This window comes from Podarcis gaigeae (assembly GCF_964106915.1).
Source record: "Podarcis gaigeae genome assembly, chromosome: 8".
In the NCBI taxonomy this organism is placed as follows: Eukaryota; Metazoa; Chordata; class Lepidosauria; order Squamata; family Lacertidae; genus Podarcis; species Podarcis gaigeae.
In genome coordinates this window covers 60,154,874-60,177,558 of record NC_139684.1, presented here as the reverse complement: position 1 = coordinate 60,177,558, position 22,685 = coordinate 60,154,874, and the positions used below count along the sequence as shown (strand labels likewise).

Here is a 22,685-nt window from a genome sequence, read left to right as displayed (position 1 = left end):
GGGATTAGCCTAATCATTGGGACAGGGAATGAATGCCATCAAATAAAGACAAATGGCTTCAAAAACCTACACAAAGCCTTTGCCTTAGTGTGTCATAACAATATAATTTGAAGTTGGCTGAGCTTGGTGTGGCCCAGAGCACCGTGTCTGCCTCCTGGGAGCAGAGATTTAAAGGACAACCATCCGTGTAGTGTTCCTAAGCTCAGCCTGGCAGACAGCACTGCCCTTTAACTGATTCCATATAAGGCAGTGCAGCAGAATTTTGCTTCGCTTCCGCACCGAGCTAATTTTCCTTCTTGATTAATGAGGTTATTTAAGATATCAATTATTATTCTGCCAATATAAAATAATGTCACTCTACAAATCTCATTGTAATGGCTTGTAGTATTAAAAATTCAAAGTAACAACTAGGGGGCAAAAAAAAAATGGAAGTCATCAAAACTTACAGTGAAAACTTTCCCTCAATTTCACCACTGGCGGCCAGTGCATTGGCAATCTGTGTGCCATCTCATTATGGAGGGAAGCAGAGTTGCATTTAAAGCAGGGATGGGGAGCCTTTTTCAGCCAAAGGGACACATTCCCTTTTCTACAGCCTTCCAAGGAACACATGAGCAGGGTTAGAAGCAAAAGCAGGTAGAACAATCAATGTCAATTTTACTTTTGCACAGTAGGCTGGTTCACGCTCATCACATACTTCTTTTTGCTCTCCATAGGGACAAGCAAATTACATAATCAGAGTCCAATATATCATTCTGACCAGGCAAAAATAAAAATACACGAGAAAAGCACGAGAGGGGAAGCAGTGGGGCCTGGAGCAGGGGTGGACTTTGGAATTTCAAATTTCAGCAGCACCCTGTGCAAAGGCAAAATTTGGTGCCTCCCCTTCTGCCTCTCACCTTCCATTCTGTTTAATTCACTACATCATAGTTGTGACTCCCTTAGGCACTCCTAGACTTAGCACCCAGTGTAGCAGAACCAGATGGGGAACTGTGACCCTCCAGATGTCCTGTCACCTCTGGCACTTGGTTGTTGCTGGCTAGGAGTCAGAGTCCCACAACCACAGGTCCCCCATCTTTGGGAGAAAGCTTTGAAGGCATCCAGTGCCCTCGGAGTATCACTTTGAGTGCAGCTGTACAGGCCCAGTCTCTATTAGGCTACAACAACACCCATATGATGGCTAGAGCTGGATCTGCAGTCCTACAGCTCCGCCAGGGCCAAGTTACTTGAAGAGTCAATATGGGCTGGCTGGCTCTATATAACTCTATATAACCTATGCTCCAAATCATGTTAGTCTGAGTAACTCATCTTAATGCATAGTAGTAGCAACCCTAACCCTTCCCTTCCCTCATACCTGTTATCCAGCCTATATCTGACGTCATTCCTGCCTCCAGCTCTTTAGCTTTTGTTTAACCAGTCATCAGCCTGTCTTTTGACTACATTTTCTGTAAATGGCTCTGACCCAGCGGCTTTTCTCCTCATCCCCATTTTTTTCTGGGTGCAGATCTTCAGCTTCTAACAAACTAATACAGTATTGGATAACACTGTTTCCAATATGCACCCTGTCCCTTGGGAAATGGGAGGGTAACATCCCACCGGATGGGATTGTCTGGCCAAGAGAGTCTCTTGTAGGGGTAGGCTTTGTCCTACACTCAGATTTTGTGTGTAAGTGTGTGAGCTTTTCAAAACAGGTCCCTGAGAAAGCAACAAGACATATCTCTGCCAATTAGCTCATGGTCTAAGTTCATGGTGCTGATTTTGCTCTATGAAGCTGTAAATTGCTTGGGGCTGGATCACCTGAAAGGTCATCTCACCCCTTATATACCCAATTCATCACTGTGCTCTGCAGGTGAAGACCTCTCCTAGATTCCATTTAACCAGGAGCTCTGTTCTGCACCATGCAGGAACCAAACCTTTATTGTATCAACCCTTTGGGATTCCCTCCTTTAAAATATTAGGTGTTGCCTCTGTTTTCTTTTTGGCACCTTCTGTAGACCTTCCAACAAAACGTTTAGGTAGAGCTCTTTCCCAGCCTGTGTCTATATTGGGATTATTTTAAATATGTTTTTATTGTTATTGTTGTATTGCTTGTTATTTGCTGTCCTGGACTCCTTTGGGAGGAAGAGTGGGAAATAAGTTCCATAATTATCATAACATAGTATAATACATACAAGACAAAGGTAGATAATATAATATTATATAAATATTTGCTTGGCTATAGGCAGATTTGAAGAGCTGCCCTGGGGAGATGGGAATGAGTCCAATGGTCTTAGTCCAATGGTCCTCTGAGGGGTCCTGGCTTTTGCTCTTGCTCCCAGTTTTACTGGGGGCAGCTCTACAATTCTGCTTCTAAGCCAACAATGGAGAAAAGGGGACACGATGACTGGAACAGTCACCAAAAACAAACACACCAAGGTACAAGTGGTTTTTCGGGGGAAATTACAGCTCCCTTTCCAAAGCACATCTTTCATCCTGAAGACTGAAATGGGCAAACATTTGGCAGAGCCATAGTTCTGCTGTATGCAGTTCACAGATAGTGAGACGTGAATTGCAAATTAATGAAGGAAAAACTCAGAAAATTTATTTTGCTGTTCATTTCTGGAAAGGATCTCTGGTTAGTCTTCATTACTGAATGAATGCTGAGAGGTCTGCTGCCTAATTAATATGTGGATTATAAATGTTTCAAAACATTTAGTATCTGTTTTGCTTCTCTTTAAAAAGATGTTTTCTTCCAACTTTGCAGTTTTTCCTAGAGTAGGTAGCCTTGTTCTGCTTTCCCCCACAAGACCCCATATCATATTAACTGCATATGGTTAAAAGCAAGAGAAAAGGTAATTTGATGGGGAAATTCTCATTAATAGGCGACATTTAAATTTGGTGTGAGTAAATGCACTGGACTATGAGGTAGAGTAATTTAATGCCAGGTTAAATGGTGCATTCCACTGGATTTTCATTAGAGGAAGTCGGAAAAGTTTGGAGAGAGTTCCCTGGCCTTCTGGCTTTTAATAGGTTAGTCCCCAGAAGCAGTAACTGTTTGTTGTTGATTGAACTGATGATGAGAACCATATCAGAAAAAAGGGTAATGGATTCTGTGTTATCACAGAGAAGTTTTAGACTTAGAGGAAGGAAAAGGGGGCACTTATGCCTATATTATATTTTGTGATATGACAGGATATCTCTCTATATCAAATACAGGAGAAGTGTTTCTGGGAAACTTTGCTAGACTTAATTAGAACTCTTGATTTCCCTTGGAATTATCCAGACACATAATATAAGAGAGAACCTTCAAATATGTCTCATATTTAACTATAGACATAATTCAGTAATATATTTTTTTTAAAAATTACTCCTGGATTTTTTTAATTGCTGTAACAAAACTCCCTCAAAATTTCTCAACTGTTTTGCTTCAAGCGGAACCCACAGGTTTGCTTAAATTTCCACTTTAGGCAAAACGTGAATTGCCTTTTACCATGATGCCTTCTTCACCAACAGTACAGAACAATGAGTGTGTGTAACATCTTTATTGAAAGTTCAGAAAGTACATAGTTATATGTGCACTAAACATGGTAAGCTGTAAATAAAAGAGAGAGAAAAAGAGAAACAGCACCCGTATAGAAGGAAAAATAAAGGGGGGTGGGGACCCAAAACTATATACTTTACCAAGTTGTTATTGTACTTCACCAGATCTTAACCTATTACAGTATTTGTAAGAATGGACAAATATAATAATGGAAGTTAAACAGACCACAGCCGTTGCACAGAGATCAAACCAATGGCACAAGAGAATGCCAGCCAGGCACCTGAACTGCCACACTCTGACCAGATGGTTGCCTAAACACCTCCACCAGACCTGCTCAACTGTGGCATCAAGTTTGGAATGGGTGAGATGGACTTTACCTGAAAGTTTTTGCAAAACTCTTACAATGCGCTGCAGAGCTGGGTGCATTGGAGACTTGGGGTGCATTGGAGTCAGAGAAGTAAGCTTTCTTTGCTGCCGCATAGCAAACATGACTATGTGCTCTGTTCTGTCACACTCACCATGAGATTTGAACCACTTGTGCTGTAGCTGTCTGCTATATAGTCCAATTGTAATCACTACTACAATGCTTATTGCAATGGGAAGTGAGTATACTGCATAATGCTTTTCTCAAGTTGTTTGAAGGATGTATGAGGGGTGATGACAATATGACATAGATGTTACTAAGAAACCCACTTTATTGACAATAATGTTTTCCCACTTACAATATTCTTGAATCTACAAGTGTGTACCTGTGTGTTGCTGTAGCAACTAACAGAGGTCAATGTGCTCGCCCTTATTTCACCTGTGATATGAGTTGAGGGTGAAAATTTGAGAATGGAGGATGTGAGCACTGGTAGACTCTCATATTATGTGATGTATTTGTGGCAGTTGGTCATATCTTTATCTACGGTAATTAAGAGCTTAGTAAAAAGGTAAAAAGGTAAAGGACAGTTAAATCCAGTCCCCTGGATAGTTAAGTCCAGTCAAAGGCGACTATGGGGTTGTGGTGCTCATCTCGCTTCAGGCTGAAGTAGCTGGCATTTGTCCACAGACAGCTTTCCGGGTCATGTGGCCAGCATGACCAAACTGCTTCTGACGCAACGGAACACTGTGACGGAAGCCAGAGTGCTTGGAAATGGCATTTACCTTCCCGCCACAGCAGTATCTATTTATGTACTTGCACTGGTGTGCTTTCGAACCGCCACGTTGGCAGAAGCTGGAACAGAGCAATGGGAGGCTCACTCCATTGCGGGGAATTGAACCACTGACCTTCTTGAGCTCGGTGGTTTAGACCACAGTGCCACCCGCTCCCCTAAGAGCTTGATATTGGGAACTGGGCTTCAGGCAGCCTTAACAGAACTGTCAGGGAGTACTCTAGTTTAGGAAGGTCATGTGTACCCCAAAGTCCAACTTTGGTACAATGGAGACTTTGTTACAATCCAGCAAACTTTTATTAAGTGTAAATGGCAGCAAGTGAGAAGTCTGGGGGTGCTGTGGTATTCGCAGGCACTGCCTTGCCAACTGCAGACACATACGATATATATTGCATTGCCAGGGTGGTGCTTGTGGGCACACCTGTGACCTCAGAGGCCTTCTCTGCTGCCATAGCCCCCTGCTGAATTAGGCTTGAAATATACAGCAGGTTGTGGTGTGTACTTGATTGTGGGGGAGGACATAACAGTTTCTGTAGTTTGTATATGTGCCCATGGGCCTAAAATAGTTGATAAACCCTGGACTATATGACTACGGGAATATAACTTTAAATGAGAGCTATGGTTCTGAAGCTGTAGTCAAAATGAGAGAGCTAACTTTTTTAAAAAAGAAAAAAGAAAACACCACACAATTTAAACAGCAGAACAAAATATAATAGAAAAAACAACAATAGCAGAAAAAAAATAAACTCCTCTTCTCCCAGGCCTTTGACTAATTAGCAATCTACAGCTTTTCAAACTGAGGAGGGGGGTGTTGTTTTGTTTGCTATTATGTTATATATTTTTGTGTTTCATACTGCAAACCACCCTGTGATCCTTGAATGCAGGGTGGTATATAAATGTAATAAACCAACCAACAAACCTAGGGAACTGCTTTATTCTAGGTAGGTGGTGAACAGAACAAGTAATTCTGTCCTTTGTCAGTCTCACTGATGCTTAACCTCAATTTGTGTGGACTTTTTGAAGGAACACATTAAAAGTGTGGACATAAATTGCCTGTACAGCTCCTTTTACATAAAAAACACACAATTTTCAGTTTTTTGTGTGCATCTTTTATTTAGCATGGGGTGCACACATTTTCCACACCAAAGCTGAAGAGGGTTATCCCACCAAGAGTCGTGTTCCAGTCCAGAAAGAAGTTTGGTAGCATTGTGTTGGGTCAGCCTACTGGGAAAAGTGGACCAAATGAATTTTTCTCTTGTCCCTACATCTGAGTCTGATTATGGGTCCTTTTATCCTGGTGTTGCCTACACTGGCTGGCAGTGTCTTCAGTGCCTTCCTCCAGCCCTGCTTCATGAGTTGCTGTGGACTGGACCTGGAAACCTCTGTGTTCAAAGCTCTGCCACTGAGGTATTGCCTCTTTCCAGTGTTTTTATGTAGTATAATTTTAGGTGTTAAGCTGATGAAAGCAAAGAGAGAGAGAGAGAGCACTTTAAATTAAAATCCACATTTAAAGCTTTTTTTAAAAAAAATTGCCTTAGCCAGGTGAGAGGCAATAGGATTGGAAGATAAAACTGTAATTGTTCGTCAAAAATGTACATCAGCTATTTCCCAGCTGTGTCAATAGAACAGCTGGGAATTAATACCTGGGATATCGTAATGCCAGTTCAGAAATGATTGCTGAACAAACCTGTGTTAATAAAATTAACAATTGCCATCTAGCTGTGGAAGAAAAGTCATTCAGGGATGGAACCTAGGAGGGCTGCAGAATGTCACCAGCTATTATCTTTAATTCACATATCGAGTCAGCCTTTGTCAAGCTCATTGAGCCTGCCCTATGAGTTACTTTGACGGCAAAGACATAAGTGTTGCTTTTTTATCAGTGTGAATGAACATATGAAGCTGCTGTAATTGTCAACCTTTTTGTTCATCTACTATAGCTTTTGGGTAGGCAATCTTTTTTTCATTCTGAGAGGTAGATTCCCTTCTGGGCCTCTTTCTGGAGCCAAATGCCAGTGGGGGGGGGGGAGGGCAAGGGCAAAAGTGGATGGAACAATAAATGTAAATTTTGCCTTGTTTCTACACACACTTGCACATACCCCTCCCCCTTCTCTCCTTCCAGACAGGCAAGAAACATGATCAGAGTTCAAGGGCACATTCCATCCAGGCAAAAGCATCCACAGAGAGTGCAAAGTAGGGGCTGCTGAGGGATGTGGTCTGGGGAGAGTTATGGTCTGGGGAGAGTTTAAAGGGGACCCAACCATTGTGGGTGGCAGTCATGTTGTACAGGTAGTGCAAAGACAAGAGGTCAGGCTGTGCCACAATCTGAGTAATCCCCATTTTACAGTATTACACCTTCACTTAAAAGGAAGGCAGGAGATGGTTGGGCAGGTTGGTAACAGGATGGTTCTGTGTTACATGTTTAATAGGAAGTGCCCGGTGTGATTCTTCCCATTGTGATCTCTTTCAGGTTAACAGGATTCCAACTGCCTCCTCCCATCGTGAGTACTGGGGTGGTGCTGTCCTTGTGGCTTGTAAGCGATTATGCTGTCAGTGCTCAAGGATTTCAGGCAAACTATGAAGGTAGGTCAGCTTTCGGTGTCCAGCCTTTGCTTCTGTACAGGAGGTCAAGATCCATTTGGGTTTTCTGGGACAAATTATGTTTTGCAACTCAAAACCATTGTCTTTTTTCTTAAGGGTAAATTCTGTGAATTATGTACTTTGTCCTGTATTTTGCTGCAGTTCTGTCCTGGTTTTAGTTGTGGGGTTTTTTTGTTTTTACATTACTGTTCACAACCCTAATATGCTTTTGGGGGGGTATATAACTAGATTTTTGGACTAATACTCCTTTCCTTACATTTTTAAAAAAACAACAACAAAGAAACTCCATCTACTGTATATGTTTATCTATCAGTCTACACACACACACACACACACACACACACACACAGAACAATGGCTAAATTGACAAATTATGTGTATGTGTGAGTAATTCCATGGAAATGTCAACCCATTTTTCATTTTCATCTATTGTTAATATGCTCTGTAACATTTTAAATACAATTTTCCGAAGTTTCATTATCTGGCAACAATTTTTCAAAATGGAACTTTACATGTGAGTAAAATAACTAGAAGCGTGACATCCAAGATGACAAGACAATAATTTTCTTCTAATCTTCAGTTAAAGATATCTCCAAACAAATAGGCAATAGATTAATGATCCTTTATTATATTGATATCTTTGTTTTTTATTTGGTAACAGAGAAGAAGTTTTATGTTAGTAATAAGATCAGAGGAGCTTAGGGCAATCAAAAATATGTTGGCTGAGTGTGTTATGTTGGTCACAAAAGCACATGGAGTGTGAGAGGTGTAGGGGCACCAAATTCTGGTGTTGAGGGAGCTGCTGAAATTTGAGACCCTAAGGTCCACCACTGTTAAATATGCCACTGAACACCTGTTCATCCCACTCGCAGGAAAGCCTACTTGCTTGCACAATCCCATCTCTTAAGATGTGAATCATGCCCTGTGCCCACCCCGCTCTTCAAAAGAGAAGCCCAAGGGGCATGTCCAGTGTTGAGACAAAGTTTTCAGCTTGTGCCTATCAGTGTATCTTAGAGTTATGTTTAAACCATGCCCTAATTCTTGGGTAGGCAAACTAAGGCCTGGGGGCCGGATCTGGCCCAATCGCCTTCTAAATCCGGCCCACAGATGGTCTATTAATTAGCATGCTTTTACATGAGTAGAATGTGTCCTTTTATTGAAAATGCATCTCTGGGTTATTTATGGGGCATGGGAATTTGTTCTTTTTTCCCTTCAAAATATAGTCCTGCCCCCTACAAGATCTGAGGAACAGTGGATCAGCCTTCTGAAAAACTTTGCTGACCCCTGTGCTTAACTTATGGAATAAAGTCTTTGGGAATAATCGAGTTGAGAGTCAAAGTGCCATGAATGAGAGTGGGAGCCTGGACAATATGCTCTAACTATTTGCTCGCAATGGTCAGGGATGATGGGAGCTGTAGTCCCAAAACATCTGGAGGGCCGAGTTTGCCTATGCCTGATATAGAGAGACATGGATTGCATCTCTGTCTGTCTCTATATCTTTCTATCCATCACAGAGAGGCTGATTTGGTGTTCACCCTGCCTGCCTTGGCTTGCAGACAAGCAAGTGCTCTTAGTACCCTTCCCTGAGGATTATGTATGCTAGCCATGTCGGTACGATGTGAAATTAATTACAATCACCTCTACAGCATACCTGATGAATATATGGTGAAGTGACATTTAAAATAAATTGAGGGAGTGTTTTGCAGTAAATGGGAAATCAGTATGAATTCCGCACCACATCCTGGTTAATACCAACAACAGTTCATCATAGCAGAGGAACGAGGTTTTTTGTTTTTTAAAATAAGCACATTAATACCGTGTGCATGACAGAATTGCATTATAATTTATAAACCGCTGCCTCTTGGCTGTGCTGTTGTTTGCGTGGAGGGCATGAGTAACAAGTCAGGAAAAGCTAAATGCAGTGATGGGAAGGTTTGTTCTTTATCATAAGGCAAATAAAGAAGGAGCAGTTCTATAAAACAACAAGCTGGGCTTAATAAAGTTTCAGAGCTTTTTGTGCTGATTTCTGGTTCAATGTTTTGAAGCACTTAGCTGGGCAACATGCTGTCTACCATGACTGTCTGGTGCTCTGATGGTTGATGGTGGTCTGTCCATTGGATAAAGAAAGTAGCAGCTATACTGTACCTTTGATGTGTTAATGAACCAATCCATCCTACTTACTGATAAGCTAAGCATAATGATGTTTTTTTTAAAGAAAGAAAGAAAAAACCAAGAAGAATTTGGTGTTAGAATTCTCTTTAGGACTAGGAACCAATTCATTTCAAACATCCTCAGATGTTGAAGGAGGTGTGAAGTGGAGGGAGTGACTTGAAAGATTTGGGAATTGATCCCACCTAGGTTTGGACCTTTCTGTGGTCTCCTAATGCTTTTTCAGACTCCCCTTTGCACCAGGATGAAAATCGTATGTAAAATGATGATGACCTTGAGATCTCTTTGGAGTTCCCAGTACGGTGCATCTTAGGGACAATCCAAATTGCAGTTTCAGTTTTAAAGCTCACATTTGCACAGCAGTTGTATCTGCTTTTCCTTCCTGTGTGTTCACTGTAAAAGAGAGACACATACTTAGTCCTCGTTCCAATACTGGCTCAGTTGTCTCTTGCACATTATCCCTACATCATTCTGACAGGCTGTCCACCTTTTTTAATGTCAACCTTTTTAAAAAACAAATGCATGCTGTATTCAGTTTAATGCTCATTTAGCAGGCTGTGTCTGGGGAAAAAAGTTAGAGTGTTTAATCAGTTAATCCATGAGTAGGATACCTTTGGCCCTCCAGATGTTGTTGGATCTCAGGCCCAGTCAGCATGGCCAATGCTCAGGGGTAGTGGAAGCTGGAGTCCAACAACTTCTGGAGGCAGAGTGAGGCCTACTATGAGCTTCATTGAGCCACTTGACTGAGGTGGCAGACAGGGAAGGGTATGCTCCCCATTCAATGCTCACTGGTGGAAGCATGGGATACAACTGAGTTGACTCCTTCTCATCCATGGTTGCTTCAGTCCCACCAGTCCCTCATAGCCCACTCACTGAGTACATACCCTCCAACATTCCTCAGATGAAAATAGGGACATTAATCACTCTTCCCCCAACTGACCCTCCTTAGCTCCCCATTTTTTGTGTCCCCTGCCCCACAGAGCATTTCCTATCAGAAGAAGGGCAAGTGCCTGTCAGGAGCTTGTCCTACACTCAAGTACGACCCTGGCAGCAACACATGCCCGACTGGCATATTCTCTCCCTCCTGGTCGTTCATTCGGGAGCTTCAAAAGTTTTCTTCTGCCCAAACATCACAGCAACCAATGCCAACAGACATTGGCACACTTAGGGATCCGCAGAGTGTTTGCAGTTTGTGTGACAGACCTCAGCAACTCAGCATTTTGGCTAATCTACTCTATTTACATATAAACACACACAGAGCACTGCAACATTGTGCTCTCTCTCTCTAGCATCAGACAGCAAAAAGAAAAAGAGCAAAGGACAATAGTCCCACTTCATGGAACACAGGAACACAAACATCCTGTCTCCTTCACTTCCCACTCTGTGGAGTCAAAACATATACCGTCATGTGATAGACAAAAATCCCATGACTGCAATCATGGAGCAGGAATTCTAACAGTGCCACCACCACTATACCAATGGGACACAGCAGACATGTCCTCCACCATCTTGAGAAAACCCCTTAACCCTGATTTTATTTTTTTCCTTTGGTAGATTTACAAAACAAAAACACACACCAATGAATGAATTTTAGAAAGGGCAAGATTAGACAAGGACACACAAAACATTCCCCCACCCCAATCAAGACAAGTTATGCTCTGCTCCCCCTTTCTTCCCACCAAGGGCAGCTCTGCCCTCTGCCTGCCCCTTCAGAAACGGCATGTCATGTGGGCCTTGGCCTTAGTGATGGCCCACTCTCCAGCAGCTGCCATGAGCTTCCAAGGGAGGAGGCCAGCTGCTGCGGTCATGGAGAGACAACAGGGTGTTCCTTCTTAGCCGTGGCCATTATCATCATTCGGGACAAGCTCTGGCTCATCTTCCTCCCCAAGCTTGGCAGTGGTGCTGCTGGTGAGGAAAAAGTTACATTCTGGGATCAAGTCAAATGGTTTTCATAATTCTGGGACTGTTCCTGGAAAATCAGGAGGGTGTGTGAATATGTGAGTATCTCCAGCGCCTTCTGCTAGTGCACCCACTGCTGACAAAACAGAAGTGACACTGATCCTCTGTGACTCAGTATGAGGAGTCCTTTGTGGATGCGCTTGTCCAAAAAGCACCTGCGCTACTGAAGGTCTGCCACAATGGCTGCAAAGTACTATTTAAAGATAACTAGCTTTCTAAAAAGGACACAGGTGGCGCTGTGGTCTAAACCACAGAGCCTAGGGCTTGCCGATTACAAGGTCGGCAGTTCGAATCCCCGCGATGGGGTGAGCTCCCATTGTTCGTTCCCTGCTCCTGCCAACCTAGCAGTTCGAAAGCATGTCAAAGTGCAAGTAGATAAATAGGTACTGCTCTGGCAGGAAGGTAAAGGGTGTTTCCATGTGCTGCTCTGGTTTTACCAGAAGCAGCTTAGTCATGCTGGCCACATGACCCGGAAACTGAACGCCAGCTCCCTTGGCCAGTAATGCGAGATGAGCGCTGCAACCCCAGAGTCGGTCACAACTGGACCTAAATGTCAGGTCCCTTTACCTTTACCTAGCCTTCTAAAAGAATGTCTGCTTACATTGAAAAAGGGTCTTCTTGATTCAGAAATATTGTTTCAACCCATATGCTAATCTTACTGATATATCAATCAGCCACTCAACCAAATGCATATGATTAATCAATTTCACATTTCTTTATTCAGGTTGCAGCCACAACATTCATACTGAAGGGAAATCAAAGAATGAAACAACTAAAACATGACCAATTTAATTTTAAGAGGTTGAAAAACTGGTGGGAGGACAAGGATAAGAAGGTGGTATTCTGTTGTCAAAGCTGCCAGTCAGTCAGAGCAACATGCAGCTGAGTCATGCTACAAACGAGCAAAACTTGCATTTCTTCCGTTTAACCCCAGAGATTGTCAGAAAGCAATGTGTGACCTTCCAAAGTGCAGCAACTGCTGTTTTGATGTAAAAACAGCCTGCCTCTTCAGCAGTCCAGGAGGCAGCAGTGGATTGCTCAAGGAAAGTAGAAGGTTTCAGATGAAACTCCCTTCTGTGTCACAGTGAATGAGACAGAGTTCTGGGTACATCCTCTGGGTCATGTGGAATGTATGTGGTGATGGGGAACAGTAGTATTATTATCGTGCTCCTTCTGGGGTAGTTTGTTCACCTTTGGTCCCCACCCTGCATCCAGCTCCCATGTGTGGCTCCTAGATGCTGTCATCATATGACAGCAGCCACACCTTAGAAAACAGCTTCTACTGGCTGGCTAAACTAGGTGGAGGTAGTCAATGGGTCTCAAACCCTTGGTGGGTTAGGCACTTGCCTTGTCTTTTGAAGACAGGCTCCAGCAGATTGAACGGATGAGACCAATATTGGGTCCAGTGGTCAAGAAGGTGGCTTCTGCCAAACATACCAAATGTATTGCTCTGTTTTCCTTTAGACCACATCAGTGAGGCTGGGGGCAGGGGTGTGTCTTGTTGCCTGGGCAGCTCAGGACTTCCATATACGTTGCCCAGGCTTGTGCCCCAGAGGGGTCACTTTGGTGCTGCTAATGCATCAAAAACCATGCAGGAGGCAGCAGTTATGAGTTACCAGTCTCCGCAGCCACAGTGATTCTGCACTGGTTTGACTTCACCCATTGTGTCTCAAGGCAGATGAATGCCAGCAACCATGTGGGGAGGGAATTCCTAGCAGAGCTGTGTGGCTACCAGGTGTGGCAGCAGTGGCAAGCATGGCTAGCTCACGTGGACACATGAGGCTCCTGCCCCCATCCCCTGAATGAGTGGGGGATTATCTGAACCTCCCTACTCTCAGCTGCATATGTAGTACTTTGACATGCAAACACCTAGCTTTATTAGAATGTGGCTGTGAGTTATTTTCACAGGGACTGATCAGATTTGACATTTATTTGCTTCCATTTTTTTAAAGTCCAAACTGCATTTTAAGATTTTCTAAGGCCAGTCCTAAAGGGCATCTGGATGAAATTTACATTTCCTTTGTTTAAGCCTCTCTAATCTACACATGGAGTAAGTTCGGACCTTCTGAAGACTCTTATTTTAAATGTTAATAACTCTGTTAGTAGGCATAGGTTGAGATGAGGCGACAAAGCTCTGGTGCATATCTGTATCCATGACTTCCCCCATTCTAATTGGCTCAGGGACCTAGAGGCATGGAGATCTGGTCCCCTTATGTGGAACTTTGTTAGTTTAAAAATATGGTGGAACTAGTTCTCTTTGGCTTCCTTCCTCTTGCTACTTTCTGCCTGCATATGTTAGAGTCTTTACCAAGTCAAGCAATTAGTCTATAAGAAGCAGTTCTCAGGCAGAGCTATTCCATTAGGGGATGGTGTAGTCGTGATATGGCCACAGATACAGACATTATTAAGTGTTCTGAACAAAATTAAACTGCTACAAGCCGAATAACTAAAGCATGTATCTAAGGCAGGGTGGCCCAACTTTTCGTACCAAGTGGGCTGCAAGAGTATTTCAACACAGAACTCACAGGCCACACACTGTCTTGGCGGAGGTGGGGGGGGGAGGGGGGAGGCCAGCCTTATTTTAAAGCCATCCAAGTAGGCGGCCATCACTGCCTCTTGGGAGAGTGTGTTTCAAAGTTTAACAATGCACTCTACTTCCTTTTATCTGTCCTGAATCGTCCAACATTTAGCTGCATTTGATATTCACGAGTTCTGGTGTTATGTGTGTGTGTGAGAGAGAGGGAGAGAGAGGGAGAACATTCTTTTGCATTGTTCTTATCAGGGAAATCATAGCATTGAAAGGGACCTTGGTGGTCTCTTTGTCGAACCTCCTGTTCATTGCTGGGCTTGAAATCTGTCATGCCATGGTTCAAGCTCATTTCCTTAGGTGGTTTGTGATGGTTGTGTACTATAGCATTCAATCGAGAAAAGTGTGGTGCTTTGTTATCCTGCTCCATAGAGGTGCTCTGTTCTGAAAGTAGGTGAGGATTCATTTTCTTGTGTTGTGATTCCAGCTGTGACAAATTTGATGGCCACAAACATAAACACTGAAAAGCAGTAATTATGCATTGAAGCATACTGCTTATTTTAAGAAATTTGAAGCATTTACATACAGAGAGAAGCAGCCTTAAATAAATGACAGTGTATCTCTCTCTCTCTGTTTGTGTGTATGTCCCTCCCTCCATCTCTCTTTCTGTTCCCCTCCCCCAAGCTTTCCTTTCCTTTCCTTTTTTGCACAAAATGTTTTATTTGTAGTGGTTCCTGAAGCCACTCTGCTTTCTGCTCTCTTGCGTACCCATCAGTTTGATTTGCAAGCCTATCTGATTTTGCATGCCTTCTAAGACTGCATTATTTTAACTTTAGGAACACATGGTTCAGTTACTAGATCACTTTACCATCTCTCACAATATTAGAACTCAGGGTCATCTGGCAAAGTCAATTAGCAGTATGTGTGAGGGACAAACTGACATGACACAAAATTCACACATAGAATTTGCTACTGTGAAATTGTGGTGGCAGCCTCTAGATTATATTGACTTTCCTTTTAAGGACTGGATATATTCATGGACCATAGGTGTATTGACAGTCAGTCATGATAGCTTGGTGGAACCTTTATGTTCAGAAGTGTTATATAAGCAATGCACCTTTATTATTTATTATTTATTACCTTTGAATGATAGATCCTGGGGGAAGATCCCAGGGACAGATCATCACTTGCATACTTTGTTTCCAAGTGTCCTCAGAGCACATGATATTTCACAATTGGAAACAGAGTGCTGGGTGAAATATTCTTCACCTTACCCACATGTGCCCACTCAAAAGCTTCAGCAGAATTGGCACTACTACAGAACTCGGTTGTTTGGTGTGGCAGTATCTGCGCTTTGGAACTTCCTACCTATTGAGATCACTCTTTTCTGTGCCTGCTGAAAACATTCTTGTTTAGACAAAGTCTAAAAGGAAATTTTAATCAGTTTTAGTATTTTAACTTTTGTATGTTTTAAAGTATGTTTGTGATTTTTTCTTGATTTTCTTGTTTTATCTTTTTTTGTAAACCACTTTGAGGTTTTTTAACAATCAAGCAGTGTGTGTGTGTGTGTGTAGAATTTTTATGAAACAAATAACCTGGCTGTATTACTCCTACACATGTGCGCTCTGCTGGATGAACTTTGAAGTCTTTTCCATAATAGTTATCTTATAAGAACATCTGCATCTTTCACAAATTTAATGCATTTAAATGCAGGCAGATTTAACACCAGACATTGCTGGTTTTACAGTTTCTACTTGGTGGAGAGGAGAATAAATTATGAGGCTGGTTAAAAAATAACAATATGCAATCCAAACAGCTATCTTGATATATGACAATAGAGATAGCACAACATGAAAGTGGATCTGTCACGAGGTTCAAATCAGGAGCCTTGTGGGCAAGGTACCAGTTCTTGCACTGCTAGGGTTTCTGCTTGAAGTAGAAAATTATAATACTATAGAACAGAGTTGGAAGCTCTAAGAGAGCAAGTCCCTTACCACTACCAGCTATAAAAATCTTTGTGTCAAACTCCTTCCTTCAGTAGTATTTACTGCCATGTGTTTAGGTGCACTTTGGCTTCCAGGTGTTCTACCTGCTGCCTACTGAGTGGCAGACCTACATTTTGGGAGCCCTGAAGCTTGAACTGTTATGGGGGCCCCTTTGCAACCAGCAGAGAGGTCTGGTTAACCACTGTCATCTTCTACAATGGGATAGTTCCATGACTTATTGCCACATATTTACAATATCTGTGCTACTGACTCTCAAACTTTGGGGTTGTTGAAATATATACATCAACAAAAAAATAATCATTTTGAGTCATGCGCATCAAATTGGGTCTACAGTGGTACCTCAGGTTAAGTACTTAATTCGTTTTGGAGGTCCGTTCTTAACCTGAAGCACCACTTTAGCTAATGGGGCCTCCTGCTGCTGCCGCGCCGCCGGAGCACGATTACTGTTCTCATCCTGAAGCAAAGTTCTTAACCCGAGGCACTATTTATGGGTTAGCAGAGTCTGTAACCCGAAGAGTATGTAACGTGAAGTGTATGTAACCCAAGGTACCACTGTACTAGACCAAAAAAAAATATGCAGTGTAGACCAAAGTCGTTTTGGGGCTCTCTCCAGGATTAGGGGTCCTGAAGTTTAAGCTTCATTAGTTTCACAGTAGATCCGCCCCTGTGCCTCCAAGTTGTTGCTGTCTACAGTTGCCCCCTAGTCAATTCCTTTACCTATGCAATCCTGTCATCTGTTTCTGGTCCTGAGAACCTTAGGAACTGCTGTCTGGGCACAGCCCAGTCTCCTCTGCAGCCTAATCAGTCCCTTGAACGAATTTTCCCAGCGCTCTGTACTTGGCATCTAAAAATGTAGACCCTTCCATGTCTTATAAACCAGAAGGTAGATCAGAATCTACAGGTAGATCTCATGGCTCCCTGCAGAAGACCAGCAAATATTTCTGATTTCCAATGATCTAGTCATAGAAAGTAATATTACAAATTATATATATATATATTTAATTAAAAAACAACCACACCCATTATCTGCCATAGCTGGCCTTGTGCTAATCATTTACCTCTTAGGCCACTTCCAGAAGTTCTGGAATTATTATCTCAAGCTTTCCAGTGAATATTTTTGTAAATTTTCTTATTGAAAATAATTATGATTTGGGGAGGACAAAGTGGTTTTGCTGCACAAGAGTGCCAAATAAATGTTCTGTGTGCAACATCAATTGCCAGATTGTTGGAAATAGTAATAATCTGGAAGCACCTTTAATCTCACCAAGCTGTAAAATAAGGGTATTGATTGGTGCCTCTGGCCAAGTTTTTTATGCAGTTGTCCTGGTCAAATTTTAGTGTCTTTTTCCTCAATTCTCTGACCAGTAGCAACTTATGGTGGGGCGGGGAAGTAAAATGAGAGATAGAGTTTCCTGCCCCTTCAACAGTAGGGTCATGGAAGCTGCAACTATAGAATTTCCCCTCTTCCACACAACTATTAAATGTGCAGGACCCTGTCATTTTTTTCAGCTGGCTAACCTTCAATCTAATAAGAGATTTGTATTTGTATATGCAGGTTACCCTACCATAAGGCCTGATGGATGCCATATGCAATTGGTCCTGCATGTGGAGCTACCATTTTACATTTAGCTATAGGAGGTGGTGCTGTGGCAAAAGAAAAAGAAAGAAAGAAGGCAGGAAAGTGTATCCTATTAGTCTCACATCTGCCAACCTCTGTTTGAAATCCGCCTTCCACCTGACAGTGGCAAACACCCAAGACCTCTAGGCAACCAGCACTGACCATCCCTATTAAAAAGCTCCTCTTCCTGCTGTTGTGTTAGGTTAGGAGAGGAAAAACCCCTCTCTCTCCTTATCAGTGCCCCAAGACCATTTCATTTGCCTGATCGGCTGCAGCCTGTTAGGAAGCAACTTAATGTGCTTAAAATAACAAATGACCTGCACTCAGCCGCATCCCTCTTAATGCCTTAAATTATTGATTAGCCTCTAAAGAGCGCCTCTTTCTTTTCAACTTACCTTCCAGATGGCTTGAGCCTTTTAGGACCTAGAATATGTCACCGGTGATTTTCATAAGAATATACGAAGAGCCCAGCTACTGGACCAAAAGTCCTTCTTCCCCAGAATCCTGTTCTCACACTGGCCAACCAGATTCCTCTTGGGAATTCCACAAACAGGACCCCCCCCCTCCATTTACTGGAGCATGCAATGTTCAATCCCTAAGAATTTGAGTACATGTCTCAAGTTTTTGAGCTTTTCCACCCTGTGTACAGACAGATAAATTGCAGGGACCATTTCTCTGAATTTCTCCATGGGGAGGTCAGATTATCCAACAGTTTCTCTGTAGTAGGGCTCAACATTGGCAGGAGCAGAGCTCCTTAATCTTTTTCCTACTGCCCCCCAACCACACACAGAGAGAGCAAGTAGTAGTGGTAGTAGAAGAAGCTTGTCCATCATTTTGCATCCTCCACAATACCCTGGAGCTAGTAGTGTTCTGGACTTTGCAGATGAGTCAGTAGGAGGGTTGTGGAGGGGAAGAAACATAAAAATCTTAGATTTGTTTTATGCCAGTTAGCCCTCTGAGAGTTTCTCCACTTCTGAAGCCATTGCCGGTGATTAAATACATCAGCATAGGTGGGGCCTGTTCAGGCATTTCCTGGGTCGCCTTGTCTCCTGTATACATAAGAAATACAAATGGGCCTGTAGCTTTTTTTGTTTAAGCAATGACCGTTCTCAGCCTTCAATACTTAGAAATTCCCTAGCTGATGAGCAATTTCAGTTTGCATCTATGCCTGAGGTAATTTAAATCCGCATAAACAGCACTCAGATCCTGAGGGATGTTTTAATCTCTCTTTCTGAATTTTCATATTCTAGATTTTTTAAAAACCCATCACACACCGTACAACCAGCCCTCACCTAGTCTTGCTTTGTTTGTTTTATCCTGTCTACAGATAAATCTTGTCCAGGTTGATTGCATTTCCCCCACTGATGTGCTGAAATATTTATATTTAAAAGGTGTTCTTCGGTTCTTTAATGCAGCACGAAATTTCATATCTTGGTGCCCAGCTTCTTCTATGTGTCACAGTGCAATCCCTCACATCACCAGAGAGTACTACTTTAATAATACCATATGTGTGTTTTTTGAAAGTCAAGGGCAGAGAGAAAAAAAAAAAAGAGAGAGAGAGAGAGAGAGAGAGAGAGAGAGAGAGAGAGAGAATGGTACTCTGAGCTAGGAAAGAGGGAGACATTTTATTTGGATCACATGAAAACACTCATAGGTTTCATTTCTTATTAAGATTCTGCCAAATAAATAATGAATACATTTAAAGGCACACCAAAACAATATAGAACCAAAACACAGCATTTATTAAAAAAAGTTTGCACTTCACTGAATTTTGCAATGCAGTTCTCTAGCCAGGTAATGTGTACACAAATATATACCCATCTACTATCTGTTAGGCAGCCGTTGCCAATCTTTTATTGGTCCACAGACAAATATGGAATTTGGAATAGGTGCCAATAGCACAAGTCACAAAATGGCTGCCCCCAGGGGTGTGGTCTGACACAAAATGGCTGCTGCCTCCAAAAGAAAACAGAAAGAAAAAAGTTGTTCTTGCTGACAACTAATGAATGAAAAACTTTATTCTTTTCCAGACACTGTTAAGCTTTGGTTGTTATGTTGTCTGTTGCTAGTGTGCTGCTGTAGATTGGAGCTAGAAGATAGAAATAGAAGATACTTGAAATTAGAGATAATTTTCAGTTGCTGCAACCAGCCATACACATCTATAGTCACAAGTAAAAGTAAATATATTAAGGAATAGAAAGGGATAGAAATACAAAGAAAATAAGCAGAAAATACATCATCATCAATTTCTTGTCACAGATTTACTGTACAGTTGGCCTGAAACTTACATGCAGTTTATTCATGTGTTCACAGGTTTGCAGGTGTTGCTGAAAGATAGATAGATAGATAGATGATAGCTAGATAGATAGATAGATAGATAGATAGATATAGATAAGGGGCAGGAGACAGGGGGGGAAATGTCAAAACGGGTTGTGAGAGATCTTACAAGAGCCTTCCAAGCCTGGAAAGCAAGGTGGAAGACTTCAAAAGCTCCTTCCACAGCAGGAAAACCCATCATGGAAATAAATTTTTAAGCCTTCCACCTTGCTTACTGGCTTCTAGGAAGGTCCGATGGTGCTCCCAAGATCTTACCCGCTCAACACTTTAGCTTTGGACAGATAGATATTGTCATGGAGGAAGGAGTGGCAGTTGCAGGGGTCTTCCCAACTTTATGTGATCTTGCTTTTGTGCACTAACCCCACCCCACCCCAGAATGTAACCCTCACATACGTTTCAGGCATACTGCAGAGACAACAGAAACCATGAGTCTTTGTCTCCAGCTGCTTCCTTATTTTTTACTGCCCATTAGTAGGTTCCCGTACCCCCCATTCCACCCCTAGTGAACCCTTTTACACCTTTGGGGCCTGTATGCTTACTGCTGTGTTCCTTTGATCCCTCTCTGCTATCTTCCCTCACCTTCAATAAGTTGCACAGAGGCTAGATAGGTGCTAGCTGCAAGCCTTCAGAGAACCCCATGATTAGTACTAAGGCTGACAGGGATCCAGTTTGGATCAGCTTGGACTATGGATGGGTGAGATCCAAAATGTTTCCTGGCTGGAAACCCTTCCTGCAGTTTGGCATTTGCTATTAACATCTTGAGATGTAGGTTGCTGTATTTCCAGACTTTGATCCTGGCTGATGTGTGACTCAGTCTGATGGATAGCAAGCAAGGATAAGCTGGATGGGCAAGGAAGAGGAAGAAACAGGCTCCTGCTCTTATGTTTCCGGTCACTTGGTCAACTGGACAACTTCAGTTGCTGATCACCAATCGTTTTGTTAATACAAAAAAACAAACACAAAATTCTTTTTCACTCTGATGAGTGGACCTTGTCTCTCTCCCACTTGTCTCCCTGCATCTCCTAAGAGGGTTAATGTATCTTTTAAAGTCTTTACGGGTAAACAGGCATGTTGTATTTTGTTCCAAGAGACAAAGATCTGTTTGCCAGAAGAGTGGGCATTTTCCGCTTATCTCTGCCATTATGTCCTGTGTGCTGGGTAATACTGTTAGTGTTAGCATCCCATTTCAATAAGCAATTCAAGCAGATGCCCCGATTTCCCCCTTCCTTTTTCTTTTCCATTACAACTTCAGATTAAAACAACTCCCGGGGGGCACTTGGAACCCAGCCTCATCCACGTGCATTTTCTTCTCCTCCTCCTTCCACTTTGTTAAGCTACACAAAAACGATTTTTATTACTTAAATGAGCTCCCAGCCAGTGTGGCTTAATATACTAACTAATTGATTTTTAAGGCTGGGAAAGCAGTGAAGTTTAATGGCATTTGCCGAGTCAGCTAGAAAATATATATAGAGAGAGACTTTGCTTGCAGACATGAGTGAGAGAAACCCATTTGCAGCAAACACAGCACATGGCCTCCAAGCACTGGGCCAGCTTTCCTTACTGACTTCTCCAGGGGAAAAAATTCTATCCCTTTCCCCAGTAAGCTATCTTGCAATAGTTAAGCCAGCTAATTGAAGTGTATTGGTAGCAGATTGCACCTGCAGCCTCACCATTGTTTTTGTTCAGGGATGTGGGGAACCTGTGGCTGTCTAGATGTTGATGCACTCCAATTCCCATTGTCCCTAATTAGCATCCCCACCATATTTATATCCCACAATGTTAATTCCCGCAATGATTATATCGCCATCTCAAGTCCAAAGACAGGAAACACAACCAAGTCTTTTGTCTGTTGGTCACGTCCCCTGCTCCTCAATCTGTTCCATAGAAGGCATTGGAAACAGATTATTACACAGGAAAGAAACATCTAAACAACATGATGAGCCCTACATACTAACTAATCAGCAGCTTAAACCCAGAGTTGCTTCCTAAAGAACCACCTGGAGAATCTGGCAGTCAAAAGCCACCTCTACAGATACATACTTACATATCCTATGTTGTTATATGGATATTGCTGGATTCACCCAAGTCGCTGCTCTGCCCACCTCATAGCACATTGGCTGAAAAAGCTGTTGTGGTGGCGGATCAGGGATGTTGGATGTTGTAGTCCAGCAAAATCTGGTAGGACACAGTTTCCATGTCCTTATTTAGACAATCAGGAGTCAAAGCAGAAAAAAGATGGTATCTTTCTCACTCTGTGGCTCTGAAGTGCTTTTACAATTGAGGACTGATATTCTAATTTGTCTGCACTATCAGATACCCATTTTGCAGATACTCTCATGGAGCATATTTGAGTGGGAGATCGAAATAATTCCATTTCTCCTCTGTGGTCTTGCTTTTGTGGAACTATATTTATGCACAGGTGAGATCTTCCCCTGCCTGGGATAAACAAACTATCCTTTGCTCTTTTTGGACTGAACTGAAAATGGACCCAAACAAACAGAAATGGGGTGGGGGTCATGTAGTGCATAGTTAAACAATAAAACAATGGAACTCACTCCCACAGGAGCCAGTGATGACAACCAAGTTAGATGGCTTTAAAAGAGGATTAGACAAATCAATGGCTATATTCTACCTACACTGCCAGATACACCATGCTGGGGATCACAGGTGGGGAGAATGCTGTTATGCTCATGTCCAGCAAGCAGACTTCTCATGGGCATCTGGTTGGTCACCGTAAAAACAGAATGCTGTCATATCATGTCATAGTCTAAAGATCATTTCCTGAGCCAGTTGGGGGTGG

The 22,685-nt window shown here is 42.4% G+C and overlaps 1 protein-coding gene across 2 annotated transcripts in view; it reads left to right on the top strand.

Moving 5' to 3' along the window:
• CSMD2 (CUB and Sushi multiple domains 2) overlaps positions 1-22,685 on the top strand; it is a 474,291-nt gene that overhangs the window by 86,181 nt on the left and 365,425 nt on the right. For both annotated transcript variants that reach the window (XM_083751582.1, XM_083751583.1), the window contains exon 3: positions 7,139-7,251. In XM_083751582.1, the coding sequence (XP_083607708.1) occupies positions 7,139-7,251 (113 nt within the window). The remainder of the gene's footprint in view (positions 1-7,138; positions 7,252-22,685) is intronic.